The sequence below is a fragment of the Triturus cristatus genome, chromosome 6 (assembly GCF_964204655.1).
Source record: "Triturus cristatus chromosome 6, aTriCri1.1, whole genome shotgun sequence".
Lineage (NCBI taxonomy): Eukaryota > Metazoa > Chordata > Amphibia > Caudata > Salamandridae > Triturus > Triturus cristatus.
The window spans coordinates 1753610647-1753633602 of record NC_140589.1 but is presented as its reverse complement, the minus strand read 5'-3'; the positions used below and the strand labels follow the sequence as shown (position 1 = coordinate 1753633602).

At 42.7% G+C, this 22956-nt stretch overlaps 1 protein-coding gene across 1 annotated transcript in view; it reads left to right on the top strand.

Moving 5' to 3' along the window:
- LOC146821928 (uncharacterized) overlaps positions 1-22956 on the top strand; it is a 477592-nt gene that overhangs the window by 262706 nt on the left and 191930 nt on the right. Inside the window, exons 10-12 of the mRNA XM_085609939.1 lie at positions 1877-1965; positions 9739-9813; positions 14039-14190. Coding sequence (XP_085466065.1) covers positions 1877-1965; positions 9739-9813; positions 14039-14190 — 316 coding nt within the window. The remainder of the gene's footprint in view (positions 1-1876; positions 1966-9738; positions 9814-14038; positions 14191-22956) is intronic.

Here is a 22956-nt window from a genome sequence, read left to right as displayed (position 1 = left end):
TTAAGAACAAAGCCCTGGCATGGCTGAGAAGCTTCCTTTCTGATCGCACCCAGACTGTCACCATGGGTACGTATCGCTCAGCAGAGGTAAAAGTCTTGAAAGGGGTACCACAGGGCTCTTGTCTAAGCCCAACGCTTTTCAACATCTACGTGGCTCCCCTGGCAAGAGTGATGCGTAAATTTGGCTTCATCCCCGTGTCATATGCTGACGACACGCAGCTCCTCTTCCCTTTTAAGACTCTTACCTCGGAATTGAGGAGCTCTTTCTCTGCAGGCATGGAAGCTGTAGCAAGTTGGATGTCCACCAACTACTTACAGTGTAACGTTAGTAAAACGGAGGTCATGCTGTTCGGTGAAGCGAAAATACTCTGGACTCCAGACTGGTGGCCTCCTGGTCTAGGCGTAGCACCTGAGCCCAAACAGATCGTTAAAAACTTGGGGATTCGCCTTGACCAGGATTTGTCACTAAAACAACATACGAATTATGTCGCAGGCGTATGTTTCCATACTATTAGCCTGCTACGTAAAGTCTTTCCATTGCTGCCTGACCAATTCAGGAAGACGCTGGTGCAGGCCCTTGTTATGAGTCGGATCGACTACTGCAACGGTCTCCTGCTCTCTGCAAATGAGGGAGTATTGAATAGACTTCAGGTAATACAAAATACTGCGGCTCGCCTTGTTCTTAATGCCCCTCTAAGAACAGCATCAAAGCCACTTTTAGAAGAACTCCACTGGCTCTCTATCCGCCAAAGGATAAAATTTAAAACTTGCTGCCTAATACACAAGAGCCTAAATAGACAAGGTCCACTATATCTGGAAAAGAAATTTATTCCATATATTCCATCCAGAATGCTCAGATCCAGCAATGGGCATTTACTGGTAGTGCCGCGTGCCAAGAAGGCCAGGCACGGAAGTAAGGCACTATCAGTGTTGGGACCTAAATTGTGGAATTGTCTCCCTGTAGCTATTCGTTCCTGCTCCGAACACTTGATGTTTAGGAAACAACTTAAAACCTTGTTGTTCACAAATGCGATCTAGTGACTTCCGCATGTTCCACTCTTGATAAAGGACTATCCCGTCAGAAGCGCAGAGATACTCCAGCTGGAGTCGATTCTAGCGCTATAAAAACCTGCAAATAAATAAATAAATAAATAAGGAGCAAGGGAAGGAAGGGGCAAGGGAAGGGTAGGAGCAAGGGAAGGAAGGGGGCAAGGGATGGAAGGGGCAAGAAAAGGGAAGGAGTAAGGCATGGGAAAGGAAGAGGCAAGGGAAAGAGCAAGGGAAGGGGCAACGGAAGGGAAGTAGCATGTGAAGGGAAGGGGTTACGTAAGGGAACGGAAGGGAAGGAGCAAGGGAAGGGGGCAAGGTAAAGGGCAAGAAAAGGGAAGAAGCAAGGGAAAGGAAGGGACAAGGGAAGGGAAGGAGCAAGAGAAGCTAAGGGGCAAGGGAAGTAAAGGGGCTATGGAAGGAAAGGGAAGGAGCAAGGCAAGGGAAGGGAAGGAGCAAGGGAAGGAGCAAGGGAAGGGAAGCGAAGGGGTAAGGGAAGGGAAGGAGAAAGGGAAGGGAAAGGTAGGGAAGGGAAGAGATGGAGCAAGGGAAGGGGCTGGAGCAAGGGGGAAAGGAAGAGAAGGGTAGGGACAAGAAGGTAGGGAAGGGAACAACTTTTTATAAGAGGAGTGTACATAAAGCATTCATTATTCCAAATTCCAGGTTATACTTAACAATCAAATGTACACTCGACTAAAAGTATTAATATCAATATTTTAATTGTTTTCTATATAGATAGTTCACTATGCAGAGTATTTGTGTGGTCTTCTTTTTTGTGATTTAGTTTTAATACATGAGAAGAAAACAAACATTGTTTTATTGTGTTCTAGGTACATCATCAAGAGAAGGGGCCGGTAGATCTAATCCGTTTGTGGAACCCTTGGTGTCGAACAGAATGGAACGGGCCATGGAGTGACAAGTATGAGTTTATATTTGTAATCAAAATATTGAGACACATCACATTATATTTTTGTGAGCAGGTTCCTACAAGCATCCTGTGAGCGACTGTAATGCATTTTTTTGCTGCTTGGCCATATTTTGCTCTTTTGCGATATCAATAGTATTATATATTGCAATGAAAGAATTATGACAGTTAATTAAAAATCAATATGTCCCTTGAAGTAAAATAGAGGGACCAAACAGTGAAAGTTAGTGGGCATTACTTACTAGAGTTTTTACGTAGCTTACAGCACTCATGAGATGCTCTTAAGCCTTAACCAGTTAAGTCAGTTATAAGGAAGCCAAACATACAGCAGTGGCCCTTTCAGATTAGAGCGGTGAGGCTTTAGGGCCAGGTGGGGGAGATTTCAACATACGACCACGAGCAAAAATTATTTTTCGCTATTACTTGCACGGGCCGCATCTGCAAACATAAATACAGTGCACGATAAAAAACTCTCAACAAGGAAAAAGTTATTATCTAAATGTTATGTTTGGCTTCCGTATATAGCCATTATATAGAACAAAGAATTGGAAATCTGTATATTCACTTCCCTGACATCACTGCAGCGAAACACTGCCCCCCCCAAATGCTCTAATCTATGGTTCGTATCCTGGAGTAGGCAGACCTGCCCCTACCAAGAGGTCCATGAATGTTTAGAAAACATAATATTGGCAGAATACCAAAGTATATGAACATAAGAAAGCAAAATATAAAACTGAACATTTTAAAACACAACAGGCCCTATTTACGAGAATGTCACACAGTGTAGCGCAGCAAGTCATCTTGCTGCACTGCCCTACATGACAAGGAAAGGGCAGGAATGTGCCGTAATTAAGGCAATACAGTGCATTTCTGCCTTTTCCCCTACGCTTGTGCCCTTTTGGCAGCCTACCACTAAGGCAAGCGCCCTTACACCTTCATTGCATGCAGTCAATCAATCACTTATATAAAGTGCTGCTCTTCATCCCAGAGCGTATCCTGGCAATGAAGTTTGCTGGTCTCAGCCGAAAAGCCAGGTCTTGAGTCTCCTTCTGAATCTGGAAACGAGGGTGATGTTCGTAGGTGGAGGCCGTTCCAGGCCTTGGCGGCGAGATAGGAGAAGGAACGACCTATGCTGTGACTGCGACAAATGCAGGGGGTGTGTGCGAGGGCCAGAGAGGTGGAGCGCAGGTGTCTCGTGGGTTAGTGGAAGTTCAAGCAGTGGTTGATATGTGCTGGTCCCTGGTCATGTAGGGCTCTGTAGGTGTGTGCCAGTAGCTTGAACTGGCATCTCTTCTGGACGGGGAGCCAGTGGAGGTTCTTCAGGTAGGGGGTATTGTGGATTTGTTTGTGAGGTTCAAGATGAGTCTGTCTGCTGCATTCTGTATGGTCTGCAGGATTTATTTGTGCAGTAAGGAACAATTTGTGCACAAAAACAATACTGAGAGGCATATTCCTCTCCCTATGTGTGCTGCAGAGTGCAGCGCACATAGAAAGAGGTAGTAACGAGGAGAAATAAATATATTTCTTGTTGCGCCTCTCCTGAGAATGCATATCTTTTTGGCGCATCCCTAGGTCTACCAGTTCTGGTAAATCTGGAAATGCGTCAAAAACCATGGGAGTTGTGTAGGAACACCCACCCAATGCCCATGGAATGCCTTCCCAGGGCAAAGTAAGGCAACGCAGTGATTGGCATGAATAGGAAGAAGGCAGCCTCCCTCCCCTCCCCTAAGCCAATCACAATGCTGCAATGGTAGCATTGTGATTGGCTGGGACGCCGACCGCATAGGCGTCTATGGGGAGGTCATTTTCTCCATGTAGGCTGCATTCAGCCTACTTGGAGAAAATGGAGAGTGCACATGACTGGTTTGGTCAGCCCCAGAGGGCTGAACAAGCAGTCAGGGCCTGCAAAATTGGGCTAGCCACTCCTCCCCTGCCCTGTTGCAGGATCGCCCACCGGCCCGCCCCAACCAAACCCTTCTTGCTGACTCCTCGTTCTTGATTCCTAGGTTTTCTATATAGCAGCTTATTTGGCATTTCAAACCATTCTTGGTATCTATTGTGGGATAACTCTGAACTAAATTGATGTTTTAAATTATAGCAGCTTATTAAAGTAGGTTGTTTTACAAGGAAAAAAGGAAACAAAGAATTGAGATGGGAATTGTGCTTTCTACACAGAATGACTCTGAACTGTGTATCCAGTCAAATACAATTGACCCTTCGAATGAATACAGTAAACCCCTCGAATGATGCAAAGGGCATCCGGATATGACAGGCACCATGATATCTAAGTGTGAAAGTGATATATAGTAATAATTAATTGAGGAGTTAAATGGCTTGCTGATGAAGGCAGTAATAAGGACAAGTCAACAATTAAATGATTTACCCGGAACCATAGGGAGACTTAAAAAATATGATTATTTTTATGTGTATTTTCTCTCTTGAAATTTTTTATTTGCCTGCATATTTTCAGTACCGCAGTGTAGGAAAGTTTCCCTTTTTGATATGGTGCCTAATACCTGATGTAATTTCGACTGGAAGTGCACTGGGTCCCTGCTAACCAGGTCCCCAGTGCCAGAGTTATTTCCCAAAACTGTACCATTGTTCCACAATTGGCACAACTTCAGCTCCACTTGTAGTCCCTAGTAAATGGTACCACTGGTAACTAGGGCACGGGGACTGAAGAGGGACCCCTGGTGCTGCAGCATGATTTGTTCCTGCCCCACAGCAAGATCAAGCAAGCTGCTATTGCAGGCTGCGTGTCTTGGTTCAGATGAAACTGAAGAGTCGACATTGCACATGATTTAACATGTCTCTGTGTGCCATGCCTACAGACACTGCATGAGATATAGGTAAGCCCCCCCTACAGCAGGCCTTACAGACCTAAGGCAGGGTGCACTATAATCCATGTGTGGACATATCTGCCAGAGCAGATCTGACCCTACAATTTCTAAGTCCATGCTTAGGCATTGTAAGTACGCAGGAAAGCCATTAAGTGTACAAGGGCTTGACACTCGTCATTACGAGTTCTACAGCTCCATGATGGCTTCACTGAATCCTAAGATGTTTGTTTCCAGAAATCTTGTGTTAATGAACCCACACTGGTGCCAGTGTCAAATCTATTAATAAATGCACCAGAGAGCACCTTAGAGGTGCCCTCTGAAAACTTACCAGCTATTAGTGGGTTACCGACTGGTCTCAGCCAGCCTGCTACCACTAGACATGTTTCTGGCCTTCTGCGGTGAAAGCCTTTGCTCTGAGAGTCCGGGAACAAATCCTGCTCTGGGCAGTGGTGTTCATTCCTCGTCCAAACAGGAATTGGCGTGCAGGGCTGGAAGCTTGAAATGCCATGCCGCCTTTGAAATGCAACCCAGGCCTCTCCTGCTAGTGGAAGATGCCAACCCCCTTCTTGTCCCCATTTTTCGGTAGGACAGGAGGGAAAGTTTTCTTAGACTAGGAGGTGTGCCAGCACATAGCCAGTACCAACTCTAAGGTGGGGCAGCTGATGTGGACCCCACTTTTCAGAATCCTCCATTAAGAGGAAATTAGCCTAGTAGGATCAGGGTTATGCCCATTTCCCACAGAAAGTGGTCATATAGAGGGTGGAGTCACCCTAAATGTAGGTATCCCATTGGCTACTACCTGGTACTACCCTTAACACCCCTAAATTAGTATTACCCCTAAATTGAGTATTTAGGTGGCAGCCCTCAACCCAGAACTTCAGATTCAATTTGTATTTGTATTTGTATTTGTAGAGGGATTTATATAGCGCATATATACCGACAGGTCTCTTAGCGCTGGGCGAAGGAGATTAGCAAAAGAAAAGCCAGGCAAAACAGTCCAGATGACATGGGTCTTAGGAGGAGTCTCTGAAAAGCAGCGTTTTAATAGCTTTCGAAAGGGAAGTAAGCCTGGTTCCTTTCGTAAAGTATCCGGCAACTGGTTCCAAAGACAAGGCAGAATAACAGAGAAAGCCCGCCCGCCCTTGGAAACCAGATTACTTCGGGGGCAGATCAGCTGGGCAGCATCGGCAGATCGAATGAGGCGTCCTGGCACATACTTAGTCAGGCGATCCCTAATGTAACTAGGGGCTTGACCATAGAGGGATTTGTGGGCGATACACAAGACCTTGAATGGACCTAAAGAAGAAGAGGACAGGTTTCAGGACTCAGACACGCAGCTTTACTAAACCCGAGGATAATGCTATTCTTTGTGGCATATATTGTAACGCCACAGAGAGATAGTTGGTGAAACCAAAACACGATTGACCAGGAGTGGGGAGAGGGCGGGCTAGGGAGGGAGGGAGGGCATGGTTTAAGGAAGTTCACTTGCTGCTTGGAATGTAGTTGTCTTCAATTGTCAATTTATATTGTCAGATCAATTATTTTGATGTTAACGACGCTCTTGGAGATCATTATCTTCGATTTTATCGTTTTCGAAATGACACACATAGCCATTATAAGACATATGTATAATGTTCTTCATATAAAAGTAAAAGACTGTCTCTGTAGAATGACTAGTACATTTCAAAACTGTTAAAGTCATCAATAAAGTATGTTAAAAAAAAAAAAAGAAGAAGAGGACAAAAACGAATGGCTGAACCCAAGAACTGAGTGCGTATTGCGGACGTAAGGAGCGAACCCCTGCCTGCCGCTTCAAGACTCAACCATCATGGAGCGTTATCTTGACCTACCTCTGTGTGGCCTCTAAGAATGCCAGTGCACCACCGTCCATTCACTAATCACTGCATAACTCCGTTGAAGTAGAGCTATTTCCCTGCAAGTCGCAGGCACCGAAACCGCAGAGTCCGTTCCATTGGCTTGCAGCTCCCTGGCCCGACCAGCACAGCAACAGACCAGGAAGAGGTACTCATGCTCTGAAAGATCAGATCTGTCTCCTCACCAAGTTTGGTGGCACAAGGACCGATTTGAGCTCTGTAGCACCAACTCCCTGGGTACCGGATGCCCTGCAACAAAGACCGACAACGTAGAGTCCAGTCGGGACTCCAACTGCATCAGAGCCCAGCAGCCACCAAGGACATCCAGATCCCTTAGGTCCACTTTGTGAGTGGCCTAGCACTCCAGAATTTGCCCCTGACCGTGAAGAGCACCTTTAAGCACCAGCCCAGCCAACCAACTTGCTCTTCACCCGGCCCGCCCGGCCTGGGTACCAACGAACCGGCTGTGCTTCCATATCCCTAAGGCCCTTGTGACCGCGGCTCCAGTTTGGGAACACTCGCACTTGCCAACAGGTCCCCTTGTGCAGCTTGCCTCTAGTAGGCTCCCCCTTCCCCGTAGAGCCAGCAACCAATGACACCAACACCCTGCTCCCGACGGAATTTGGGAAACACCCAATGAACTGTTGGTAGGACATTGGACCTTAGACTCCTACAACTGTTTGTTCTGTGTGCAATACCTACCTGCTTTTTCCTCCTATGGGATTGTATGGTGCGTAATTGCGCACAACTTTGGACTGTTTATCTATCTTTGCCAATTTATCTAAAATACTGTACTTACCTTTGAACATACTTCTTGGTTGAAAAACATATAAAAAGAATTATTATTTTTCTAAATTTGTCTTGGATTTATACTTGAAGGTGTGTCTCATTTGCTGCCTTTGTGAGTACAACAAATGCTTTGCACTACACTCTGATAAGCTTAATGCTCTCCCACACTGCCACAAATAGAGTATTAAAATGACCTACGTTTACCTTAGTCAGCCAATTGGGGACTCACTGGAATCCCTGCACAGTGTACTTCTTTTTAGTGCACTATATAGAGAGCCAGCTTCCTACACCCAGTTATAGTGACAGACCATAAAAGGGAGCCAAGAGGGACATAGAGGTTCGGGCACACTCCTTTCATTCATGAATACACATACGAGAAAATTCTAGCCAGCTCTGTGCAACTTTTATTCCTACAAAGGAAAAATGTTATTGTTGTAGGCAAGGTTACTATATCTATTTCTTAAACCCACATGTTGTCAGTCACCAGTTTGCAGAGGAATTCCCAAAAATAAAGATGATACGGAGGAGTCACATCTAGGGAGTGACATGAGGACAGCAGACGCTGATGGCTACTCTGTCTAGGGCTTCTATCACCCCTCATCAGCCAGGCTAGCTTGACTCCAGTGGCATAGGAAGCACGGGACCCACTCGAGGTGACAAATGCCAAAAGAACACATTATGTAGGGAATGCTGAACAATGTCAAACATTTATACCCAGTAAGGAGATATGGGTCTAATTCCATTGTTGTTTTGGTCACTATGCCATTCCAGTTTGGACCCAGCCATATGCAAATCAGTTTTGGCCTTGCTCCTGGTGGGAACAGTTCAGTCCAAGCTGCCAGACCAAGTCCTCACCAGGCCAAAAACAAGCATCCTTGGACCGGTTTCAGAACATCACCCTCATCAGCCAGGCTAGCTTGACCACAGTGGTGCGGAGAGCACTGGACCCATGTCTGGTCATACCCGTCTCACTAGGGGTAACAAATGCAAAAAGAACAATTAATGGACGGAATGCTGAACAATGTCAAACATTCACCCCAGTACAGAGATCTGGGCTTGAATCCATTGTTTTGCATGCTCACCATGTCATGCCAGTTTGGAGCCAGCCATATGCAAATCAGTCTTGACCCTGCTCCCCATGGGAGTAGTCCAGCCCGAGCTGCTAGGCCAAGTCCTCCCAGACCTGAAACAGGCATCCTAGGACCTGTTTCGGGGTATCACCCCTCATCAGCCAGGCTAGCTTGACCACAGTCGCATGGTGAGCAAATGACCCATGTCTGGGCATACTCATCCCACTCGGGTGACAGTTGCAAAAAGAACAATTGATGGACGGATTGCTGAACAATGTGAAACATTAACCCCATGTACTGAGATCTGTGCCTAAATCCATAGTTTTTTTGCTCGCCATGCCATTCCAGATTGGCCCCAGCCATATGCAAATCAGTCTTAACCTTGATCCCCATGAGAACAGTCCAGCCCGAACTGCCAGGCTAGGGTCCTCACCAGCCCGGAAGCAAGAATCCTGGAACTGGTTTCAGTGTATCACCCCTCCTCAGCCAACTAGCTTGAATCCAGTGGCATGGCGATAACAGGACCCACCTCGGGGCATAACCATCCCAATCAGGGGCATACAACTACAGATTATAGGTTACAGTTATATGGAGATAAAATATGGAGAACATGAAAAAACATTTGTTTCACAAAAAATAGAGAATACAATTAGAACAAAAAATATACTGAATATTTTTTAAACAATAGTTGATGTGTAGTAGGACTAGGTTGGTGAAGACGAGAAAGAGAAAAAATACATGTAAAACATAACTTGATTTAATAGTAGGAGGTGTACTGTAGTTGTTGTCTTTGTAGGAACATATAGACCATTGAAACAACCATTGAAATATGAAAGGAGGGCATTGGTCCCCTGAACATGCATCTGTGATCACATGGGTCAAACACAGATTCCTGCTGTGAATGCTATAGTCAGCCACTGACCCACCTGTCCTCTCTCTTAGAGTGTGTGTGTTAGCTGCTCAACTCTAAACATTTGATTTCTTACTGTTTAGCCTTATGCTTGTGAACATTTATATAAACAAAACATTCATGAGCCTGACTGAAATAAGTAGATTTAGTGGGCAATAAAAAATTAAACACTGATCATATTCAATGGCTCTCCTTTTCAGACTGTGGTCTCTTTCAATTGTTGATGGTTCATAATATAACATATTCAGTTAGTATTATTCTTTCATGTGTGCTATGTCTTACAGTTCCTTGGACTGGAATAAAGCACGACCTGTTGAACGGAAAAAACTTCTTGAGAAAAAAGACAATGGAGAATTTTGGTACTTGTATACGTTTTATGATTTTTTGTCATTTTCCAATGAACCATAGTTCTTGTATATGATTTATGCAAATACTGTAAATGCTTCTAAAAAGTTTGACATACAATTCTGAAATTCAGCGGTCAGTGTCTACTTCATGTTAATGTGGGCTGACAGATGAGTCATAATTTCATTTATTTAACCCCGTGTTTTTTCCAAGTCTTTCATTGGTTCTTTCTGGGTCAAATTATAAGATGTATGTCCCTGCTATCCCTATAGACCATAAACACGCACACATAGACACAAACACATCACATCGATAAATGGAAAGCTATTTAACAGTACTCTCTTATGTAAAAAATTATGATAAGCTTTTTTGTTAAGACTGAGGCATCTACAGAGATAGAAAGTAATGGAAAACTTTAGTTTAGGAATAAGAGAACTTGAAGACCATGCAATCAAGATTTAAATTTCACTTCGCCAATTCTCATTGCACCTATAGAAGATGTAACCCAAGCTCTAGGTTTTCAGCTGCTCTAACATCTACAGTGATACAAAAAATGACATTTGACCAGCTACAATATGTTTGTGCTGTCTCCACTACAAGTATTTGTGTATTGGGGCATTGAACTATGAAATTCAAACAAAAAAACAAGGTTAAATTTGACTAGATCAATAAAAGGCTGCAGTAGACAGCAATGATCTATTCCAAATCAAACCATAGTCTGCTAGAATTGGAAACAAAGCAATTCCGTGAATGGCCAAACTCCTGAGTGTTAGACAGTGGATCTAGTAACAGAGTTTGGCATTAGCATTATTCCTGGTGCCTCCGGTTCTTTATTTACCTTTTGGGTTCTCTTATGTACCTTGGAATCTCAGCAGCCTTCTCCCATTTCTCATTTATTAGAAATGATAAGAGTTGAAGACAGTATAGGTTGAGGCTGAGCTCAGTATTTATATTGATGTGTGCTTTTGATCAATCTCTGCAAGACCTTCCCTCCTAGTGTGTAGTGTGAGGACCTGTACATAGTTTCAAGACAGCTACAATCTCACATTTGGTACAGACACTAGGGGAGGAACACACTAAATGGTACATAGCTTTATTGTATGTGTCATCACTGTACTGCTGTCCATATTCCAGGAATTGCATCCCCTGTCTCTTTCTGTTAAAGATATGTGACTTTTCTTCCCTCTGCTGGCCTACCCTGTTGCCAAATTCATCCAAAGCACATGAAAAGTCTCCTCCTCCTTCTGATATGCATTGCCCCACCACCACTCCCAGCACAGGGATGCTTTTTTCCCAGCCATCTTCTCCTTATGATTTACATCCAAGAACAGGGACGTTTTTTTACACTTTTCAGTTATAATGATTTTTCACTCATGCACATGAGTCACAGCTGTGGTCAAGGAATAATTCTATGAAAAAATATACAGTGAACATTTAAAAAAAGCACATCTATGTAGGACATCCATTTGAAAAACATGTTAAATATTTATGTGGAACACATCCATGTAAAAGTTAAAAATAATAAGAAAAAATTGTTTCTAAAAATATAGGCAGCTGAAGACAACGTTTGATAGAGTGGTGGGGATATTGCAAAGGCTTTCAGTGGCCAGGTATTCTTAGGAAAGGAAGACAATCCCCACTTCTCAGCAAGGGTGTGTACTTTTAATGGCCAAGTGCCTGCACCTGTCAGTAGCAAAAAGGTAATTTGGTAGTGGGTAACATCACCTCTATATTTCCATTTGAAGCACTGGATGTTGGTATATAGCAGCAGGGTACAGGATGGGCAGAAAAGTTCATTAATTGTAATACTTGTAATGGGAAAGTGTCTTTACTACTCAGTTGCAGCAGGTACTTCACGGAATTGAGTCCCAGCACTTATGCTATGCTATGCTGATTTGTAAAGTGCGTAGATACCCGAAGGTTTCCCAGCACTGTGTGAGGCATAGCCCGCGATGGCAAACCAATACTGAACAGAATAGAAAGTGTGGATATAGCCAAGTTCTAAGCATTTTCCTGAAATGGATCTCATTTATTTAGTTTCTCACGTTGGTCGGCATAGAATTCCAAATTGTTAGGGTCAAGTTTGAAGAGGATCTGCCGCCCCATCTGGTCCTTTGAATTTGAGGCATCTTTAGCAGTTGCACCTAAGAAAATCTTAGAATCCTTGAAGGGTTGTGAGGTACCACAAGGTCCATGATCAAAGAAGGGCCCTTTATTCCTTTATGAGCCAGGCAAAGTGTCTTGAAGTTGATTCTCTATTTTACTGGAAGTCAGTGCAATGTGCCTTATGCACTTTTTGCTGAGGCATGTTTGGGCAGTTTGAGAATCAGCTTAGCAGCCTAATTTCAGATCAGGTGCAGTCTCTTGATGATGTATTGAGGGGAGGCAAAATACAAGGAGTCCCCACAATCTAGACAACAGGATCAGTGCTTTACCACTTTTCTGCTAGATAGAGTGGGTAAGAGGTCAAGAATTTTTTGAAGCTTTCTGATCATACCGAAACAGAAGGCTGTGAGTTTCTGTGCCTGAGCATTTATAGTTAAGGCACTGTCAGGCCATATTCCTAGGCTCTTTATGGGGGAGATGGCGGTTGGGGTGGTCCTAAACTCTTTGGCCAGTCTATATTCACTTGAGGGTTTGGTTTGTTTCCCAGAACCATCACCTTTGTTTTAGCTCCGAGTCGTTCTCCATCCACATTGCAACTTTCTCTAGGTGTGGGGACAGATGTTGTTGGTCTTGGCCTGTCCCTGGGGAAAGTGAGGCTACAAATATTGTATCGTCTACGTAAGACACAATCAACACTCCACATTCCTTGACAATGTCTGCTAAGGGGCCTAGGTAAATGTTAAACAGTGTTGGGCTCAATGAGGAGCCCTGTGGGACCCCACACTTTAATGCAAAGACATCCGAGTAGCAAGGGGGCTCACAAATTTGAAAGGATCTACCTGTCAGAAATGAAGAGAGCCAGTTCAAGAAAAGCTATTTTTATCCTTAAGCCTCTCATCCTGTCAACCAGTGTTGCATGGTTGACTGTGTCGAAGGCGGTGCTCAGGTTGAGAAGAATGATTGCTGCTGAGCCTCCTTTGTCGAGCAGCAGTTTCAATTCCTTCGTGATCGTTAACAGCATGGTCAGCGTGCTGTGCTGAGGCCAGAAACCAGTTTGAGTTGGGTTGAGGAGTGAATTGTCCTCCACAAACTGAGTTTTGGTTAACATGTCTTTCAAGTATCTTCCCCATGGCTGGGAGCAGGGACACAGGTCTATAGTTCCCCGGGCACAACATGTCAGGATTAGGCTTCGTTAACAGAGGCTTGGCCACTGAGTGCGTCTACGCTTGGGGAACTATGCCAGTAGAAAGAGACAGGTTGAGGAGCTCTAACATCGTGGGAAGGATTGCTTGTGCTACTTGTACAAGAATAAGGGGTGTGGCAGGATCTAGTGGGAAGCCAGATTTGACTTTGTCAACTAAGGCAGGGAGCAGCTCTAAAGTGTCAGGAGGAGTTTAAGTTACACATATTGTGCTGTGGCGCTGGAATGCTGGGTGGGGGGTCATAAAGGACCTCTTGTCTGTTGAAGGTTGCTATAGATAGCTGCCACTTAGTCTTGGAACTAAGCTGCAATATTTCATCTATGAGCTGCAATATTTCAGTATCATAGGATATTAACGTAAAACAGCAGGATACAAGATGGGCAGACATGGTGTAGCCTTAACAGAACAAATGAAGTTGTGTAAAGTGTCAGGCCAAATGTTAGGTGTTCTGGTGTGCAGAAAGTGGTTAAAGTTGCCAAACAGGGCTCCGTGCAGTGGTAATCTTTGCAAGGCTTAGGTTGTCACATTTCTGTTGCTGATTGTTGAATATAGATGTTCAGGTGGTTCTAAAAAGGTATAACTTTTCCCATACAGTATTAGTGGTGGTTTAAAATTACAAAATTATGCTGCTCTAGATGAGTGCAAGTATTGGAAAGAAATTCCTTTAAAATGTGCCAAAGTGCCCTGCATTAGTCCAATATCCACCTGTCAGACATCTTTTAATGCAGTGCAACTGACCAATTATGCTATCTCCCATCAATACAGTGCTGTTCTTCACCTGCCTCCCTTCTTGATGGCGGAGCTGTCATGCCATGCTAACAAGTTTATGAAACACACTATATACCCATATTCTATATTTTCTCATCCTCTGCATGCTTAACTTCCAACGGTGTGATGGATTCCACTTAAACATGTTTTATGCTTTCTATAGGATGCCTTGGGAATACTTCAAGCAAGAGTTTTCATGTCTATATATTTCCAATTGCACGCCAGACTTTTTGGACTTTGGAATTATGAGGACTGCTTGGCACAGGAATATGTTCTACGGTCATTGGTGTAAACAAACGACTCCAACAGACAAGGGTAATTCTACATGGGCCTCTCTGTACTAGTCTTATAACCATTAATCATAAAAAAAGTCCACACCAACTACAACTTGACTATGTGATTTGTGGGGGGTCTACAATAGAATGAGTTTAGTTATCAAATACAAAGACCTCATCAAATCAAATATATTATTTTCCAATGCATGTTTTGTTGGAGGAAAGATGAAGGGTTGTTGACCAAAGGCATTTTGAGGTTTAATATATGGTAAAGTATAGTCAGGCAAGGGAGGTAGAGGACTTTGAGAAATCATGCAATTCTGCATTCATTCATATTTTTGGAATAGATGCAGTAGCACTTTAGGATTCATCCAGGAAGGATTGTGTTCCAGTTTAACACATTAAGGAAATTGAGATCAATCCTTACCTTGCCAGAGTGGTTGAAAACCAAAACAGCTCTTTAGTAATTTTCATGCCAGTGCACCTAGTATTCAATCATAGTTGGCAGCTACACTCTCATCAAGGGTAACGTTACCAGTCCCATGTCACAGAGTAAACAGTGCTCCAGTCCAGCTTTTTTGTTGTGCGACATAATGCATTCTTTCATTTGTAACTGTGGTTCACTTCAGTTCATTTACTTAAACAAACAGATCTGAAGACAATGATGTGAAAATGCAAAACCTAGAGCTATCGCATTTCATCCCTCATGAAACTATTATCTGGTAAACATATTCAGGAATGTTTAATGCGCATCACCCTACAGAAAAATGTTGTACGATTGAGGACAAATAGTGCATATTCAGCCAATTTTTCAGATGTTGTGGCATAACGGCTATGGCCTTGACACTCAGTTCTCAGTTGAAACTAGTGCATTATTCTAATAGTTAGGGGTTGATCAGGTGTTGGACTTGACCCTCTCGGCAGGGCCATCCCCAACATTTTTATCTTCCCCCTCCTGTTTTCTGAACCTGTTTTTGTTGGCTGACAGGACTCTGTGCACTTTACCACTGCTAACTAGTGCTAAAGTGCTTGTGATTCCTGCCTTTAACATTATGAACATGGCTTACATTCAATTGGCACATTTATTTATTTGTAGGTCCCTAGTAAAGTGGTACTTCATGTACCCAGGGCTGATAAATTAAATGCTATTAGATGGCCTGCATCACTGATTGTGCCACCACTTAAGTAGCCTTTTAAAGCTGTCTCAGGCTTGTCATTGCAGCTTGTGTTCGCAGTTTTATACTGCCATTTCGACCTACAAAGTAATCCTTTTGGCAGGCCTAAACCTTCCTTATTATTACATATAAGTCACCACTGGGATATGCCCTGTACAGCCCATTGGGCAGGGTACTGTGTATTTAAAAAGTTGGAAATCTGCTTTTAAATTTTACATATCCTGGTAATGAAAAACTCTTATATTTGTTTTTCACTGCTGCAAGACCTACCCCTCCTACAGGATAGCATTAGGTTACCTTATTACATTCTTTAAGTGATAACATTTGATTGGAAGCCAGTAGTAAACCCATGTTTGGTGTCTGAATTTCAGAGCTGATGGTTCCTCAGGAACAGTACCCTCAATATGACCACCATACGGCAGCACCCATACTGTGATAGGAACAATAGGAGTTTGGACTGGCTCGTTTAGGGAAAGGGCTTTAGGGAGGATACTCTGAGACGAGAGGCCTGAAACAAGATGATGATCCATTGTAATTATGTTTAATCATTGCAGTAAACTATGATTAGTATATGGTATATATATATATATATATATATATATATATATATAATCAGTAGATTAACCTTGCCTTCTTACCTGTGGGGAAAACTGTAAATACTTCAGTTGTGTTAACCATCAATATTCAACAGGCTAATGTTCATGACTGCAATTGATATCTATGAATCAACATTATTCCAACATAACCACATATATTTATACGTACGTGCGTAGATCGGTGTCTTGGCTTATTTAGAGCTGTGACATGCAATTTGCATCAAGTCTTTAAACGTGAATAATGTTTAGCCTGAATGTTCATTGAACTCTGGTCATAAAGCATTGTCACATTATCAAGCTTTAATACACATTGCACATTCCAGCGTTGTTAAACTTCACAACTGCTTTATTTATACTTAGAGTTGTTAATCCTCAGAAGCGTAATGAGTTCTGGACGCAATTAGTCTCTCGTGTGAGCACTGTTAATTCTTAGTACTCTCTAATACATATGGCGTACTCGAGCGCTTATTAGTGTTGGTTAGTAGACTTTGTTCTATAATGCACAATGCACTCCTCAAGTGCTAATAGTTCTGCAGTGGTTCACAATTCAATCCACCACATTCAAATGTCTTTACTGGCGAGTTCTATAATCCATAATGTGGATTCGAGCGTGATTAAACTCTCCCAATAACATGCATCTGATTTCTGGTCTTACTCAATTCATCACATTAAGGAATTGCCAAAAATACCTTTAAAACAAGCTTAACATGTAAAGCAAGTTCCTTACCGTGATTCCAGAAGGTTTCGCTAAACCCAAGGACCATGACTGGGGACTTCTCCGAACTCTATGTTTTGGGTGGCTGTCTGCAATCACGAGCGGTTGGCATCGGGTAGGGACGGTATTTATAATAGCACCACACCCAAGATGGCACCCAAGACCATGGATCTTACAAGATCTCGTGCCTTTGGAAGCATATGGCAGAAAGCCTAGAATGATAACTGCATGTTGGTCTTTGAGGCATTTTGACATTGTTTACGCAAATACGAGCAAGATTGGTTTACAATATCTGTGACACCTGTTATGCGCAAGATGGGCTTTGGATACCTGGGACAGTAAGTCCATGAATAAGAACAACAACACAGCGCTCTGTGCAGAACATATGAACAATTTCATACACAACAAGCCAATACTGTAGATCATGACCATGAGCAGGCAATGACCATGACACTAAAGACTTGTAATTTGAAAACGTCTTTAATGGTAAATTTGGATTTTAAGTCACAATTCTGAAAATTCCACTTTGGGCCAAGTCTGGCAGGATGAAGGGACGGAGCTGTCACCTAACATACTGCCACCTCAAAGGGACTACTCCAGCACACTCATAAAATAATTTCACCATATTTGTGACATCAGACAATCTGGGGCCACGGCAGTGAGGAAGGAAATGACATGCACATCTGTAGGGAGAAGACTCTAGAAGCTTCTCCCACTTCCAGGAGGACACCAGGTACAAATAGTGGACCCTCAGTCCCAACCCTTCAGATCACTCCTGGACCTGTGGACCCATACAGAAGAAGCACTGCCCAGCTGTGTGAAATCTGCCCTGCTGACCAAGCACTGCTCTGCTGCACTGGGACTCTTCTGCTAATGTGGGCTGCCATGCTGAGACCTGCCTTTGTGTTTGGACCCAGGACCTCTAGAGGGTCTCCAAGGGTCTGTCAGCTGACCTCCTGTTCTAAGCTACATAGACTCAACAGGCTCCTCATCACAGGATCGCACATTGCAACGTCTGTTCGGTGGCTTCCAGAAGCACTGACTGAACGTGACGCATCTCAGCGCACCTCAACACTGGACTGAGCATCGCAGCTTCTGTTTGCCAACTTTGGAAGCACTGGCCCAGCGCAGTGCATTTCGACTGCAACAACCGGCCCCACTCAATGCTTCTGATTTCAGCGACGACGCATCCTGATGCAATCCTCAAAGCCCAGCAGCTTCTTTAACCTCAATGCCAGACTTTGCATCTCAAGCTCCCTTCAATGGCCTCATCAGCCTCGGCTGAGCCTGACCCATCTCGCAGCCAGATCTCACATTGCAGCTCCCTTCGGCTCCTTGATGTCTGCTCTGTGCAGACCACTCAAGGACTTCGCATCTCAACACATCTGGACTCAAGTTGCTTTTAACAGCAGACTGAACTCAGTCCTGTATCCAGCCTGCACTTCATTGCAGTTGGCCTGACTTTGTGACTAGGACCCGATTTACAGCGACTGATAACCGCAGTAGGCACTTCTTGCTTCTAAGTGCTACTTTTCTTAAAATCGTTTACAATAGCCTACATCTAGTTCTACTGAGTGGCTGGCCATTGATCTCATTCTTGCTTAAATGTGCTACTTTTCTTAAAATCCTTTAAAATTGCCCACATCTAGTTCTACTGAGTGGCCATTGATTTCACAGGCCAAGGCCTCACGCAATGGTGGTATTCCATGGGGTAAAGATACTGCTGTGTTCCTTCTTGCCATATTGCTTCACTTTGTAAAGCACATTATCTATGTAACATAAACAATTCTCCTCAATATTTAAAACAATGTTGCTTGGCCTAATAAATAGACTTAGCATTGATGCTTCACGTGCTATATATTTTGACAGTCCTGAACTTTGTCCTTTACAAATTGATGAAAATGCATCAACTAGTTAGCAAGTTTGATTTCCCTACGAGGAGAAAGCGTAGTAACTACCTAGGCACCGTCTCTACACATTTTTGGAGCAAATGAGGAAACTGCCACTTTTTCCACGTTTATCCAGTGCCTGATGTGGAATTCCTAAAACAGTGCCTTCACCCCGCCCCCATAATAAAATCTTGGAACGTTACATTTTAAATGTAAAATCAATTACATTAAGAGAACAGCAGTGTGGGATCTTACCAGATGCACCCTTTAACATCTGCTGCTATTCCATGACACTCTGTTCACTTAGAGTCATCGGCATCAGGGCAGGGAGTCTACAGTTAACAATTAGGAATCACTTCAAAGATTTTGACAATGAAGTGAGCGATTTATTGGAAAACTGGGTGGTTCCAGAAGGTTTTTAATGCCCTTAGACTTACATGTTTTTAGTTACTAATTAAACATTTATTGAAACCTTTCCACCCTAGAAAAGGGTGTAGAGTTACTCCTAACAGGGACAGGAATACACTACTTTCCAGGTTAGGAAGGATGAGTAAACAGACCAAAATTTGGTGTGACTGAACAGGGAATGGTTGGGGGCTATGTATTTTTTCTGTACACGGTAAAAAAAGAAATGTGATTTGTTTCTTATATGGAAATATATACATTTGCATATTTCCACCTTTTAAAAAACAATTAACACATTTTTCAGGATTATACATGGAAATCTGTGACTTGTTCAGATTTCTTTCCAATAGTAAGCTGGACAGTCTTTGCGAATTTAAAACAGTTGGAAATCTGCTCCCAGGGAGGTGCAGATTTCCGTTTTTATGAATCAGGTTCATAGATTGTACAGTGAGGCTTTAAGAAGAATGAACATAAAGTGTTAGAAAAAGTTAGCATGCTTTAAAAGCATAACAAGGCACCTTCTCCGCTCATAAGTCATCAGTCCCCTGCAATTTTCTGCCAAACCTACTTCCTAAATCTTTCAATATACTTCTCCTTGACTAACAGCCCTAAACTCCTCCCTCTTTCACTCCTCTTCTGGAATGCTACCTTGCCTCATACACTGACAACTCCCTCCTAGGTAACCCTTCCTGGTCTGATGTACCTCTTGCTGTCTATATATATTCCTCACCTCCTAAAAGGCCACCTCACACTCCAATCTTGAAATACTCTCTCATGATCTCTTTTCTCTCATTTCTGCCGCACCTACTTACCTTTCCTTTTCTACCGCTTCCTCGCCTCCCAGCCTCTAGCACTCTCCGTCTCCTCCTTTTCCTAATCCCCTCTTTTAATCATTTTCTCACAATGGTTGCTTTATACCCTCCCTCAACTTCATTCAGTCCTTCTCTGTATTTGTTCCTTCTCTACAGTTCTACTGCTCCACCCAAAACAAAATGATGTCCCCATTACTAAAGCTTATTTTCTTCTCAGCTTTTTCAAACCCCTTGTAGCAAACTCCCATTTCTTAACAACATCATTGCCTACTCCTGCATCCTTTAACACCATCCTAACATATCCACAACTTATTGTCATTTCCTCTCCTCCCCATACATTTATTTCTATCCTCATATCTCAGACTTGGCTCTTTCATAACATCCACTACCACCTTTTAAGTTTTTATAGCCCCTTATTACCCTCATACCCACAACCAATAAAAACATTCACCGACCAACTGCACAAGTATAAAAAGAAAAGATGACTGTGCACCATTTATCTCCCCCCCCCACCCTCAACAAACTCTCTATCTCAAGTTTATATCATCTTCACAACTCATACCCACTAATATGTGACAAGCAATGGCTTCTTCACTGGCTAACCTACCTCCAACCTTCTCGCATGCTAAAATAAACGCTGCATACAGTCTACCTGAGGGAAATAGGCAAGCAAATATCAAACATTTTTGTCCATAGGGCAGGAGACAAACGTTGTTTGTTAATTTTAAACGGTCAGTGTGATTGCCTGATTCCCATATGCAATTCACACTCATAATATAAGGATTATGATAGCGAGGAGTGGCAAGGTGCTAATACATAGATGCTAGATTGGCAAAAAAGCATTCTGTATTAATAAGAGGTTTTGATGCCTCTTTTTTTAAATCAATAGTGAAGGGCTATGGAAACAGTGTTGCACAAATCTAATCATGTTTAGGTTTGATCGCAGTCAACTTTAGCGGTTTGAAGAACAAATTCATCATTGTTTCAAAAAGTACAATATGAAGTGGCCTTTGGCTCACCCCACTTCAGACATTGGCTTTTATGTGTTTTTCATGGTTTGCCATTGCTAGATAGGCCTCCTGTCAAGGCCATGATATTTCATAAATGGTTACAGTGTTCAATTCCCACTAGGTTTTGGTGAAGGTACATCAAGTATTCCCTTTTTTTGGCTGTGGATGCCACATGAGGTAAAGCTTGTAGCTGATCAGTGTTTGTTTTTTGATGTAGATACATTGCTGAAAGGGTGGCATTTTAGTTACTGGTTTATGTTTTTTTTGTTTAGAAAGTACTTGCTGTTTACATGCCCTAACCTGTTATAAAGTTAAAGTGCTAGTTTCATTTTAAGTTAATGCACGTTTATTTGTTTTACTTTCCTGTCATGATAAAATGTTGCTGGATTTACAGCATTTTATATTCACACAATAAAAATGTGAATGTACGTAGGAAATACTGTGCCTTTGTCAAACGTATCTTTTATGTGATAGTTCGGTGTACATGGCTTTTAAGTTTATCTACTACAATACAAATGTCAACTTCCGACTCTTTTTCATTACATTCTTTTTTGAGGGTCTGGATGCTGTTTTAATAGCACATTGTTTATAACAATTAGAATCAGCAAAAAAGGGGAGGAAGAGGATTCCTGGGTCCGTCCTCCACAATGCTACACTTATTAATACAAAAAAGAGAACCCAGCACGGAGACACTTCAAAAACTTCTCCATGGGAAAGAAAAACCTTGTTTTTCTTATAAAAACCCTCACCCACCAAGGTTGCCCCTTGGTGGCATGCTTCATCATTGGGTCCTTCCCAATTCGCTGCAGATCGGGGCATGCTGGGACCTATGATTACGTGGGAGCAATTAATGGTATTATATAAAATGATGTAGAAGATGCTATAAGAGTGGAGTGGAGGAAAGTGCTAAACTAAATTAAAAATACCCGACTAGTAGGTCTATCTACTTTATTCCTGCCTCTAGTCGATATGGTTAAAAATATGGGTCTGGTTTGAAAAAAGTAGGTTATATTGTGCCTATGTTGTTCAGGGTGAACTTGTTTTGAGCCTTGCCCCAATTGGCTATTCATCAGGACCATAGGAAGCTAGGGGCATATCAACAACAACCGGCGATAATTATCGCTAAGCGCACTTAGCGCTAGGATAATTATCGCCGTCTAGCGTTGATTTTTATCGCTGAGATAGCGTGCTATTAGCAACGCTTATCTCAATAGCGATAAAAATCCTCACGCTAAGTGGCTAACGTGAGTTTATCGCTGGAAACCCAGCGATAATCTCACGTTAGCTTGTTGATAGGGACAGACAAACTTAGCCATGATATCCTCCTTCCATAGGATATCATGGTTAAGTCAGAAAAATACCAGACGTAAAAAAGCAGCGTTAACCGTGGTTAGCGCTGCTTTTTTTGTCTCTAACAGGGTTAGCGATATTCTTGATAATAGGAGAAATGTCGCTTAGCGACATTTCTCCTATTATTTTAGTCTGGAACGCCCCCTTTGCATCTCATTAGAGATGCAAGGGGAAGCGTAGAGTAAAAGGGTGCTAACATGCAAATTTGCATGTTAGCACCCTGTTGTTGATAGAGTGCTAGTTTTATCTCTGCTTTTTTGGCTTTTAAAGCCAAAAAAGCAGAGATAAAAACCCTTGTTGATATGCCCCCTAGTTCCATTGGCACCTCTCCTACTATGGGTTCCTTAATAGGAATGTGTTAAATTTGGATACCATGCGATTAACAAAACATACATACTTATAACACCAAATGGTGTTCTTTCACTGCTTGTCTGTGAAAACATAAAAGGAGAGTTAAAAAATGTCAGCCTAAGGCTGACTATCATTAATTCATTATGTGTTCATAAAAAACACCTTACCTGCAAAAGTGCTATTTCATAGAAAAAGTAAGTGAACACTTCAGGTGTTGTTTGAATTGAAAAATGCCCACAACCAATTATCAAGAGGTGTGGTTGAAAAGCCCACTATGGAGCTTAGTTTGGTAATTTAGGTAAATCACATACATATTACATTACAAAACAGAACATTTGCAAACAAAAAACACGTACATATATGACGTTGTAATACCATGCCGTGGTCTCTCTGGAGCGAAGGGTGGCCTGTAGTCACACCCTAAGGAAGGAAAAAAGGAAGATTGACTGACTGTGTGATTAAGCAGGCACCCGTAAAGCTGGTAAAAAAGCGGCAGAAAGTTG